The sequence below is a fragment of the Myotis davidii genome, unplaced genomic scaffold, assembly GCF_000327345.1.
Source record: "Myotis davidii unplaced genomic scaffold, ASM32734v1 scaffold1525, whole genome shotgun sequence".
In the NCBI taxonomy this organism is placed as follows: Eukaryota; Metazoa; Chordata; class Mammalia; order Chiroptera; family Vespertilionidae; genus Myotis; species Myotis davidii.
This window is the reverse complement of record NW_006296279.1, coordinates 1,011,140-1,024,214: the sequence shown is the minus strand read 5'-3', so window position 1 is coordinate 1,024,214 and position 13,075 is coordinate 1,011,140. Positions and strand designations below refer to the sequence as shown.

At 37.0% G+C, this 13,075-nt stretch overlaps 1 protein-coding gene across 4 annotated transcripts in view; it reads left to right on the top strand.

Moving 5' to 3' along the window:
• LPGAT1 (lysophosphatidylglycerol acyltransferase 1) overlaps window positions 1-13,075 on the top strand; it is an 83,833-nt gene that overhangs the window by 45,669 nt on the left and 25,089 nt on the right. For all 4 annotated transcript variants that reach the window (XM_006771270.2, XM_006771269.2, XM_006771271.2 and 1 more), the window contains exons 3-4: window positions 9,068-9,186; window positions 11,065-11,160. In XM_006771270.2, coding sequence (XP_006771333.1) covers window positions 9,068-9,186; window positions 11,065-11,160 — 215 coding nt within the window. The remainder of the gene's footprint in view (window positions 1-9,067; window positions 9,187-11,064; window positions 11,161-13,075) is intronic.

Below are 13,075 nucleotides of genomic sequence, written 5' to 3'. Positions count from 1 at the left end.
ATAAAACTCCTGAGGCCTAGGCTAATGAGGTAATATTTGCATTAATAGAGTAACAATCCATAGTGCCTGGTACAGTGTGAGCTGACCAATCAGTATGAAAAAAAGCACTGCATTACCAGTGGCAAACTCCTCTCACTCCCATACTAACCAATCGTAACATCTCCCAATGCCCTCACTGAGCCCGACAGCCCGAGCATAGGGCACCATTTCTCTGGCAGCCCTCGCATGGGCTCAGTCCACTGGCTCACACTCGGTGAGTATGCATTTAGTTCCTGTGAACAAGCCTTCCCTTACTGAGAACCGCTGGTGTCTTTGTCTATTGTTAGACAAAGACACCAGGAAAAGAATGTAAATGACAAAGAGGCCACGAGAACTCAGAAATGCCTAGGTGTATGGGCAGGCAGACGACCAGAGAGTGCCAATCAGGAAGCATAAGAAGAATGGAAGAAACACAGAGGTAATATATAGGTAAAACAAAGACAGCCCTCCTATCTACCTAGGGCATATCACTTGATGGAAGGGACTAGGGCAGAGGTCCTCAAAACTACGGCCCGCGGGCTACATGCAAATACAAATATTGTATTTGTTCCCGTTTTGTTTTTTTACTTCGAAATAAGATATGTGCAGTGTGCATAGGAATTTGTTCATAGTTGTTTTTTTTTAAATTATAGTCTGGCCCTCCAACCGTCTGAGGGACAGGGAACTGGCCCCCTGTTTAAAAAGTTTGAGGACCCCTGCTCCATACCATATAATGTCAGTTCTTTCACCTGCTGGCTTTCTGTGTTTGTTAAGATAGGTAGAATCCTGGTGCATGAATTTGTGTATGGGTGAGGTCAGCTGGCCTCCCCTGATGGGGCCCATCTACCTGGGCTGGTCTTGGGGAGGGACTGCAGGCGGTTGGCCAGTGGCCCCACTCCTGATCAGGGTGTTGAGGGCTGATCGGGGGTCAGGCTGGTGGAGGGTGGGGGCGATCGGGGCCCAGATCAGGCTGGTTGGCTGCTGCAGTGCACGTCATAGCCACCTGTCGTTCCAGTCGCTAGAATCCTGGTGCATGAATTTGTGTATGGGTGAGGTCAGCTGGCCTCCCCTGATGGGGCCCATCTACCTGGGCTGGTCTTATTTAAGTGCTCTTTGAGTAACTTTTCACTAGATAGGTAGAATCCTGGTGCATGAATTTGTGTACGGGTGAGGTCAGCTGGCCTCCCCCGATGGGGCCCATCTACCTGGGCTGGTCTGGGGGAGGGACTGCAGGCGGTTGGCCAGTGGCCCCACTCCTGATCAGGGTGTTGAGGGCTGATCGGGGGTCAGGCTGGTGGAGGGTGGGGGCGATCGGGGCCCAGATCAGGCTGGTTGGCTGCTGCAGTGCACGTCATAGCCACCTGTCGTTCCAGTCGTTCTGGTTGTTCTGCTGTTCTGGTCGCTGGGCTTTTATATATATAGATATGCAGAAATCTGGTGCCTAGTTGTAGGGTAACCTGATTGGAATATTTCATTGGAGAGCCCTAGATGTCCATATTTTTAGATCTTTTCTCTAGAGCTGGTCAAATTTTCTAGAGAAGACTCTTCCACACTCCTGGCTGCCATATCCTGGTGCTGAGTGGGTGAGGGGTGGGCATTAGAGGGAAGTATCTGTTTCCAATAAGCACATTTATGCTTAGGCCTCATGTTATTTGTACTATTCTCATTTGTTATTTAACTGCACTCTGATTTTACCACAGGCCTATATTGACCTAACTCATCTTGAACTCTCTAACTTAGTGATTCTTAAATGGGATGGAGATGGGGGTGGGATGTATGGAAATGTGTAGGGTTTTGGGGGTTGTAACAGAAACTGTTGGCTGGGTGCTAAAAGTTTTGTAGTCCTAATGACTGCAGGAGCAATTGCTTTTCCCAAGATATCAATAGCTCCCCTTTTGAAAGCAGTGGAATTTTATTTTATTTATTTGTTTGTTTGTTTATTATATAAGATGTTCAGGTGCACAACATTATAATTCAATATCTGTATATACTATAGACTGATCACCCCCAAAAGTCTAGTTATTATCCATCACCATATAATTGACCCCCTTTTTGTCCAATACTCACTCACTTCCCCTCTGGTAACCACCAATCTGATCTCTGCATCTATGAATTTGTTTTAATATGTTGGTTCTTTTTTTTTTTTTTTAAATACCAGTTCATTACTTACTGATTAGTACCTTTGACTTTCCTGCTCTTCTTTAATACATGTATGCCAGTGATGATTTTGATTTTATTAGTATTTTGAATTGGGAACTCTTTTCTGAAACTTTCTTTTAAGCAGATGGCTAGAGTGGAAGCAAGACTAGTTAGGAGGTCACTGCAGAAGTACAACAAAGAGTTAGTGGTTGGTCGGCAGCAGAGAAGGATAGACATAGAGGATGCTGGAGGTGTTTTGGAGGTAGAGACCACATGATTTTAAAGATGGATCGAGTGTGGAGAATTAAGGAAAAGGAGGAATCAAAGATGGCCTTAGATTTTGTCTTCAGTTGACTGGGTGAATGATGGTGTCCTTTGTTGAGATGGAGAAGGCTAGGGTAAGGAGCTGATTCTGTATTGAGCATGTTAAAGTCAAGATACCTGCATCCTGGGCCCAAAGAAAATGTTGATTTTTTTCCCTTTAGATACCCATTGCCTCTTTACACCTGGTTATTGTTCAACTGTCATGCAAAAAACACTTAATTATTTGGCAGTATGCTTCTGTATTCCTCTTTATTGCTGCTGTCCACTAACTTTATTTGTTGAGGACTTTGGGACTTGGCTTGTCTATCTCACTTCCTAGCATAATCATGGGCAGCTGCAGGGGCTTGGTGAGCAACTTATCTAGGTTACTGTCTTCAAGGTTCTCTGACCTGTAGCAGGCCAGCAGTGACTGCATGATATAGTGGTTTTAAATCTTAGTTCCCCTACTTCCTATCTGCATAATTGAAAACACTGCTTACTCTTTGTGTCTCATTTTCTTCGACTGTAAATTGGGTCTAATGGTATCTGTACACTTGGAATTTTGTGAAGATTAAAATAAGAAAATAATGTAAATTATTTTCTGTTAGTAATTATAAATGCTTGGCACATAGTAAACATTCTATAAATGTTCTCTATTAAGATGATTAGTATTATATACCTATGTAATATCATGTGCTACTGTTATTCTTTTAGTTAAGCAATGCTTTCAAATGCTACACCTTGAACCTTGCCTCCTCAAGTTAACCTCTTAAATTTTAAGTGCCAAAAAGAGGCACTGACCATGATTTCCTAGTATGTTTTGTATACTTGTTTTTTTAAAAATAAAATAAAGCAAAGCTCATTCAATTCCAGTGGTTCTTATTTACAAGTATACATCAGATTCACCCAGGAGGTTTTTTCAAAACGTCTGGGCCTTACTTCTGGGAGTTTGAATATGATGGGTAAGGGTTGGAGATAGAGGATAGCATCAAATACCTCTATTATAATAGTCCTCCCTTCGTTTTCTTTTAGTTAATAACCCCCTTGCTTGGCTCCTTTCCTCACCAGTCCCCCCTCCATTAATTAGTATCTTAAGCTACTTTCCATGGCCACCCTTAATTATGTTCCCATTCTCTTTTTATCTTGCCCCATTTGCTCTACTAACCTCTAACATTCAATGAATCCAGTCCAATCTGCCTCCATGTAGGCTGCTGAAAGCCACAGTTTTTGAGCTATGTGAGATTCTTCATGTGCTATTTTGTTCTTTAATCTTTACTATTCATCTTAGAATACCTGACTGTACGTGACACAGTAGGCATATGACTCTTTTAATAGTCATTTCAAAAGTGACTTCAACTCTCATGTAATCCAGTTACCCAGGATCTCTTGATTCTATCAATTATTTCTAATTTATTTGCACAATGTTTTGAGTAGCATTAATGATATTATTAATGTTTCATAAATGAGAAAACCAAGGTACAGGGTGGAAAAATAGTTTGTGGCATCAGCTTGCAGACATAATTTTTTTTGAACTTTGAAAGATAAGTTAATGGTCATATATTAAGAAACCTTTCTTCTCCACATTAATTCTGTCTTGTAGGTCAGTATAATGGCTTTAGCCTCACTGTTTTTAAGGAATTTGTGATGAATTATTATTTTTTAAATTTTCTTTTTGAGATGTAAAATGTCCTGATCAATTCTAGTTTATAAGTTTTGGGGGAGATTTAGTGTGTGTGTGTGTGTGTGTGTGTGTGTGTGTGTGTGTGTGTGTATAGTAGTAGTAGTAGTAGTAGTAGCAGTAGCAGTAGTAGGTGATCATCTTTGGCCTTGGTTTTTAACAAGAATTTTGAAAGTTTGTTACAATTAGCAAACTTCTCTTCCAGTTTTTATTCAGTTTTCCTTTATTCCCTTTGGAACTAGTGGACATGACCCAATTATTTTTTGAGAATTCATTTCACAGAACAGTGTGTTAAAATATTTTTATTCTTCTAAGCAAGTTCAATGCAAGAACTGGCAGGCATCCATAGCTTCAATTCTTTAACATGCAAATAATTCTATTCCTTGGTTAAAATATTGGCTCCATTATTATGCTTACTGGTTCTGGGGTAGCAGGATATGATCTGAAAAACATAGCTGCTTTATACATAAAATAAATATTTTTTCTCTTTCAGCATTTTATCTTGATTTTGTTAGTCATATAACTCTCTCTTTGAAGTATATAATAGTATGGTAAGAGTATAGTAGAAGAAGAATACCATATATATTAGATATTAAGTTTATTGTTGAATAATATTTAAATTATTACAAAATTCAACATGACTTTTTGCAACATCAGAATTTCTTTTTTTTAAAAAATATATTTTATTAATTTTTTTACAGAGAGAAAGGGAGAGAGATAGAGAGCCAGAAACATCGATGAGAGAGAAACATCAGTCAGCTGCCTCCTGCACACCCCCCACTGGGGATGTGCCCACAACCCAGGTACATGTCCTCCACCAGAATCAAACCTGGGACCTCCCAGTCCGAAGGCCGACGCTCTATCCACTGAGCCAAACTGGTCTCGGCAGAGAATTTCTTAATAAAAAAGTTGATCCAGTACCTTCACTTGTTTGATTTCGTATGCCATGTGAGTTTTAGTAAATTGACATTTATTTTGAAAATACATTATGGCTAAGTTATGGCTGAGAGATAAAATATGTGTAGTAGATTAACTCAATTTTTACCTTGAAAGTATTATAGAGACGAACATTGAGAACCATACGTACTAGTAATGTTAGATGTTTGTTAAAATGTTCTAGGTGTTTAAAGTATAATACAGTTGTTATTTTCCTATATTTGATTAGAAAAAAACCGGTAATTTGTGGGGGAATAGAATGGAAAAGAAAGAGAAAGGATGAGCGGGGTTGAGGCGGATGGGGCATATTAGGTTCAGAGACCTGCCATAGCAGAGCACCACAGACTGAGTGGCTTAAAACAACAGAAATGTATTCTCTCCTAGTTCTGGAGATAAGAAGTCTGAAATGAAGGTGCTGGCAGGGCCATGCTCTCTCTGAAGGCTCTCGAGGAAGATCCTTCCTTGCCTCTTGCTTCCTTCTGGTGGTTATCCATGATCCTTGGCTTGTAGACACATAATTCTAATCTCTGCCTCCGTTGTTACATGTTATTCTTCTTCTGTATCTCTGTGTCCACATTTCCCTCTCCTTTTAAGGACAACAGTCATTTTGGATTTAGAGTTAGTAGGGCCCACCCTAATCCAGTAGGACCTCATCTTAACTTGATTACATCTGCAAAGACCCTGTTCCTAAATAAGGCCAAATTCACTGATTTAGGACAGATGTAAATTATGGGGAGACACTATTCAACCCAGTACAGAGGGCTCTAAAATTAATTTATATTTTGAGATTTAAACCAACACACTTTATATAAAAGCAAACAGGTAAGATACAGCTTATGTAAAAAGCATTTTCATTTGCAATTATATTTACATACATGCTTCCCCTAGGTAACTAGTATTTTTTTTTTAAAGCATTTTTTAAAATTTGATTTGAGAGAGAGAGGAAAGGGGGGGGGAGAGAGAAAGAGAGAAAGAGAGAGAGAGAGAGAGAGAGAGAGAAGAGAGAGAGAGAAACACCCATGGGAGAGACAAACATCAACTGATTGACTCCTGCATGCATCCTAATCAGAGACCGAACTCGAAACCTGGGTATGTGCCCTGATGGAATGGAACCTGAGACCTTTCCATGCACGAGACAACACTCCAGCCAACCAAGCCACACCCACACTGGCCAGGGCTCTAGTGTTTTCCATTTATGTAGCAGAGATTGCATTAAAGGAATATTTGGTTATGAAATATCTATTTATATAGATGTGGAACCAGAAGACTTTTCACACAGCTCAATATTTATAGAACCAAGCTAGACTTTTCTTGAGTGTTTTAACTGCTGTTAGAATAATACTTTTGTTCTTATTTATTTTAAATCTGTAACACTTAACGTTGCCTGATGCTGATTTACTGAATGAAGAATGGATTAATAAAAGAATGGTGTGTGTGTGTGTGTTTCCATTGAGGGGTTGTCAATAGAGGCAGGATTTGGTGAGTTTTCATTTAGTAAATGAATTCTCCTTAGTCCTTTAAAAAAACCCAATTGATGGCATTCTTCACACACTATTCTATACTTTGCTTTTATTATAGTATGCTATTCTGTATCAGTATACAAATGCTATAATTGCATAATATTCCATTGCACAGATATATTATAATTTAACTAGTCTTCCTTTTTTATTTTTAATTGTGATAAATACACATAACATAAAACATACCATCTTAACCATTTTTAGGTGTATGGTTCAGTAGTGTTAAATATATTCACATTATATAACCAATCTCTAGAAATTTTTAATATTGCAAAATCAAAACTATATTAAATTAAACAACAACTTCCCATTTCTCCCTCCTGGAAACCACCATTCTTTCCATTTCTATACATCTTAGTCTCCCTTCCTAGTTGTTTTTATCTTTGCTCTTAAAAACAATGCTGCTATAGCCTTAGATATGTGTCATTTTGCATGAGTAAGTATTTCTGTAAGATAAATCCCTAGAAGTGAAATTGCTGGGTAAAAAAGATTTTCACGTTTCTTAGTTTTGATATATTGCCAAATTGACTTTCAAAATTATTGCACCAATTTATATTCCCCCAGCAATGTATGATATAGTAGCTGTTTAAATATGTTGCAGTAAAATTAGGATGTCAGTCAAACTGAATAGGGAACTTGGGAAAGGATGGGTACTGTGGAAGGAAGTTAGTGCTGCTGCATTGTGCAGGACCCTGGGCTCTCCTACTGTTCTCCCTCTACTCTACCTCGTTCCTTACGGATTACTTAACATCCCATGATGCAGTGTCCATACCGCATTCATTTTAAAAATGTGCCCAGCCGGTGGACCAGTGGTTAGAGCATCGGCCTGAGGACCGAAGGGTCGAGGGATCAGGGTTCAATTCCCGTTGCAGGTTCCCTAGCCCCGATAAGGGCTCCTGAGAGAGGCAACCAATCAATGTGTCTCTCTCACATTGATATTTCTCTCTTTCTCTCTCTCCCTTCCTCTTCCTCCCTCCCTTCCACTCTCTCTAGAAATCAATTTAAAAAAATCCTCAAGTGAGGCTTAAAAATAAATAAATAAATAATAAAATGAAAACTTTTCCACACAGTGTAAGCTATTTGAGTATTAGTATTAATATCTAATAGAGTGATTGGAACACCTCACTTTGCAAGTGGGAATCACAATGTAGATGGTAGGGGCAAAAGTAGGTTTACAGATGTGAGCATGTAAAACAAAGAGTTTATTCTTGTATTATTATTTATTCATTATTATATTGTTTTCTTTACAAACAACTGTACCCCTACCCCCCCCCCCCCCGTATTTTCAACCCAGCCGAAAATTCCCTTAATTTAAAATTTTAAGAGATCTGAAATGAATGGATGCCTTGCTTAAAGAAAATATTTTTAATAGAAAGAAAAAATTAGCAGAACCCCTTTCTCATGAGCTCTTCTGAAGAGCTCCCTCTGTTGTGAGGAGCTTAGTTGTAGTGGAGTGACAGTGAAGAGGGGTGGGGAGGAGGGAGGCTGGAGGAGGTGAAGCAGGTTTCCTCATCCCTATCATCCCTATTTCATCCGGAACGATGACCTACAGGTGGCTCGGCTTCTTTCCTTGTAGCCGTGAGTGAAATGAGCGAATACTAATGTATAACCAGCCTCTGATAGTTCATGTCGCAAGCTTCTTGGTAGGATACTAATGTTTGAAACTGGTGCTCAATTTCATTCTTTTCTGTGAAGTAAATTGACTGTAAAACGAGGCATAACCTCATGGAGATACCACTGCTTTTCCTTAGAGTATACACATAGGTTTTGGCTCAATGACTTTTTATCTGGAGATTTTTTAATAAATGTAACATCTTTATTTTCTTATTTTAAGATGAAAATACTTAACATATTTTTGTAATATTTGCACATATTATTCTAAAGCAGAATTTGAAGGACTCTGGGATTCACTTCCTAATGATGATCAGTATTAATAGTTTGGGATTTATCCCCTTAGGCTTTTTTCAATGTATTTACAACATATAAATGTTATTTCTTCTTTAAAAACGTGTAATCATACTATATACACTGTTTTATGATTTTTCTCTGTTTATTTGATAACAAGTCCTTTTTGGGTTAGGGTATAGAAATACCCTCCATTCTTTTAATGGATTTATACTCTTCCATTATATCATAATTTTCCTAGCCATTCTTCTATTGGTGAACATATAAGTTGCATTAAACATACTTTATGCATATCTTTGCCTATGTGGACAAATGTTTCTGTAGGATAAATTTTAAGAAGTAGGACTTCTAGATCAAAGAGTCTGACCATTTTATATTTTAATGGATGTTTTGGGGCTCTGCAAAGTGTTATATCAATGTCCTGATTTTTATAGGAAATAAAGTTCTGAAGTTGCAGAAGTTTTAGCTAAGTGTTGTATATATCATTATTAATATATACCAGTTTTTCTAATAGAAGGTTTCTAATAATGTAAAAATCTTTAAAATGACAGCTTGTTTATTCTTACAGTGATGGAGTGGGGGGACGATATTAAAGCAGTTATGGAAGACGAAGCAGTAATGCTGGTGAATCATCAGGCAACAGGAGATGTGTGTACTCTGATGATGTGCCTCCAGGACAAAGGGCTGGTAAGCCATCCTGATGGCGGAAGTAGACAGCAGAAAGGGGAGGTTAACAGAACCGATTCAAGTACCTTATGGTTTGGAACATAGACTTTAATATGTATATTTTTTCTGAAAATTTAGAAAAACTTAAAAAGAAAAATATGTAATTCGGAGTTACTGCAGAAGAGGAATTTAGAGACTTAAAAAAAAATGATGGGGATAATGTGAATTATATCTCCATAAAGCTGTTTTGCTAACAAAGTTAGTATGGTTTAAATTGGGGGCTGTCTTGAGGTGAAGTGGTAGATTGCCAATTTGAGAAATACAGACACCAAAAGCAGTATTGCTTAAGATAGAAGAGTAAAGGTGGTCAGTGAATTTGGGGATCTTTAGCCAAAGGAAAAGAAGGCAAATACTATTTTGGATTTCATTTGTAAAGCATATTGAAAGGAAAATATCAGACTCATTTAATGTTGCTAAGGCTCTGTTTGAACTGTTGATTTACGTTGCTTCTATTGATAACTAAAAGAGATGTATATACTGGGTGGGCTTAAAATAAATTGTCTTTAGCAAGAAAGGAATTATCACCTTAGGAGAAGTTAATGAGGTTCTATTCTTAGAAAACGAAATAAGTAGGAAGTATATAAAGTTAATGGAGCTAATATTTGGCCTAATAATAAATAAACAAATTAGTAGGTATTTACTGAGTGCTTCGTATTCATGGTCAGTGACTATAAATATAGAATACCATCCTATGAGACACTCTCCAACTCTTAAAGGAATTAATAGGCCAGTGGTAGGTGGAGGGAGGGTATGGCAAGCAATACATAAGTGCACAATGAAAAGCATTCAGTGGCAGGTGAGCTCACAAGTACTGGATGGATATAGAAAACTGTGGAGGGAAGAGGACATAAACTTGACCTTGAAGAAGGAGAATTTTGTAAGGCAAAGTAATGAAACAAGGGCCTTGTTCTTTAGGGAGTCTTGGCCAAAATACCAAGGCTAGAATAAAACTGGTGTGCTTAGATCCTAGAGATTTTGATTCAGTAGGTCAGGGGTCAGAAAATGAGGTGAGAGTCAAAGAAAATATGTTTTATTATTGTCGAGTCTGTTTTTCTTGTTTATATGAAAAGCAGAGGTATTATCTTGCTGGAATTCGGTTCTTTCTTCAATTCACAATCTTGACTTGTTAAAAAACTATCCTGTATAGGTATGTTTGTACTCCTAGTAATATTTATTGCCTGTCTCCTAAATTCATAATGTTAAAATTTTGTAAAAATTAGTTTATTTGGCTTTGTATCAAGAACCCCCAATTCCTATTTTTATTCTTACTGATGATAATTACACTTATAGTGGTTATTCAGTGTCCTTAATTAGTTTTGAATCTCAAAAAATGATTCAAATGGTCCGTATAAATATGCCTAACATTATTACTCTAACTCCAGTTTGACATAGATAACTGTATTAACCAGACATAGTTCATCTGAAATTCACCAATAATGTGGACAAAAGAAAGTTTTCTTTGTAAAAAGATTTCAGTTAGTTTGTCTTAGGTTCCTTTTTCTGTTCAGAGTAATTTTGTTTTTGTTTTCTGACATAAAAACGTTTTTTATGATCTGATATTATTGAACAATTTGAAATCTTAAAGCATTTTAAAATCTTCTTTCATAAAGGAGTAATTGAGACATACAGAGCAGGGAGTATTATAATCTTTACTTATTGCCTAATAAGTTAGGGCAGTATTAATTTATATTTACAAGTAGGATTGTTTACTTGATTTATTTCATAATCCATGGTGCATTCAAAAGAAAGGACTCTCAACACTTAGAGAGTTCTCTACTAGACTATAATCAGGTTTCTTCTATTCAACATTTAATTATTTCTTGTTTTTAAATATTTTAGGTTGTTGCTCAGATGATGTGGTTGATGGATCATATTTTTAAGTACACAAACTTTGGAATTGTTTCTCTAATTCATGGAGACTTCTTTATAAGACAGGTAAGTAATGAGCTTTCCCCCGCACAGTGATAGCCTGATCACACTGATTCTTTATTGTATAGAAAGGCATAACAAAACCAATTACAGCAGGTAAAGTCAGGGGCGTTCCTCTGACTCTTTATTCCCTAATCATTTATTTCAGTCTGAGCCTGAGGACGCCTGAGCATTTAAGTGCTGATACTGTAAACATTCTAATCTCTACCATCCTTCTCCCATCTAAACAGTACAACATTCAATAAGTACCTGTCAAGCACCTGCCATAGTCTCAGCTCCTCTACTTGGTAGTTATGTGAATTGGGCAAGTTATTTAAACTCTCAGTTTCCTCATTTTTCAAATGGGAATAATAGGTACTCCCCTCACAGGGTTGTTGTGGGGATTAAATGAGGTAGTACCTGTGAAGCACTCAGCACAGTGCCCGCTACCTTTGTCATCATATTTGTCATGATCACCACTATCATCATGTATATTATCACTGTTATTTTTATTTGCACGTCACTGTTATATGAGGTATGTAAATTAGCAGTAGAGAAATTATTAAATAAGAGGAAATATTTTGAGAATTCATAGTCGGAAAAGTGAGTACATCAAATTTCTGTGAATCCAGAAAAACTTTAGAGGAAAAGATGATATTTGGTATATATATAGAGAATGAGTATGGGTTTGATAAAAGAAGGTGGGTTGGGATTGAACCCCAAGCATTAGGAATAATTTAGTGTGTAGGAAAAAGTATCACGGCCTCTTATCAAGTCAGCACTACATTAGAATATTTCCCTGCTATGCTACTAGTTTCACACACTTTACTTTCTCAGAAATGGGCAACTGAAATATGCAGGCATTTTTATGTATGGCAATGCCACACTTAGCTGGTGTTTATATATTTGGCAAATTAAAACAGGATTGTGCAGTACCTTACACATAATAAGTATTTAATGAATAACTAATGAATCTAATTAAACCTTTCCTAAGAACCACAAATTGAAAATAAGCTGGAAGTATGTAAGAAAATTCTAAGCTCTATGAAAATAGGTGTCATAAAACACATATTCTTCAGATAGTTTTATGTACAGAACACGTTTTTGTTTTTCACATGCTATGCAATTATCTAGTTTCTTCTGGAAACACCCTTGGTTCTTCTGAGCAGAGATGAACAGACATATGCTCTGGAACCTCAGGGAGAATTGGAAGTGGGGATTGGCCACAAGGTTGAGACAAAATAAATGGTGACCAGAACAACAAAGAAACTAGCCTAATATTTCAGAGTATCTGAACAAGTGAAGCACAACAGTGTAGAGGAATCCAGAGAAAAAACTACCTGAGCCCTTTGCATCATGGGAGTCTAAGGAAATTATTGAATTTATAGTGTAGTGTGGTATAATAAGTGACCCTAATATGATTCTCAGTTATCAAAAAGAGGCTAATTTATACTAAATTATTGGTGTACTCTGAGAGGATAAAAGTAGAAAGTACTGCACTCTAAAGCATTTTTATTGTACTTAGACTATTTCAAATATTAGAGAGATTTGCAAATTCTTTTAGATAGTAACAAAATCTATAATATGGAAGGAGGGGAGAGGGAAAAATATTAATGGTAAAGAAAATCTTGTGGGACTTTGCTACTAGATGATTTTGACAAGTTATTTCCAAGAATATTAAAAATATTCTACAAGTAGACTTGGGAACTTACATACATGAAGCTTAATCATAATTCAATTCAGTAAATTAGCTAAGAAAATGTCTTACTTGTTTTGCATTTGGAATAATTTAAAGACTGAAAGCTTACAGATTATTTTAGGGAGCTTCTGTAATTGTGTTGGCTGGAAAATTATTAGTGAATTGATTATACTGGAAGGAAGAACCTTTGTAATATTTAGTTGTGGATTTTGGGACTTTCTAAAAAATTTTCTGGATTCCTCT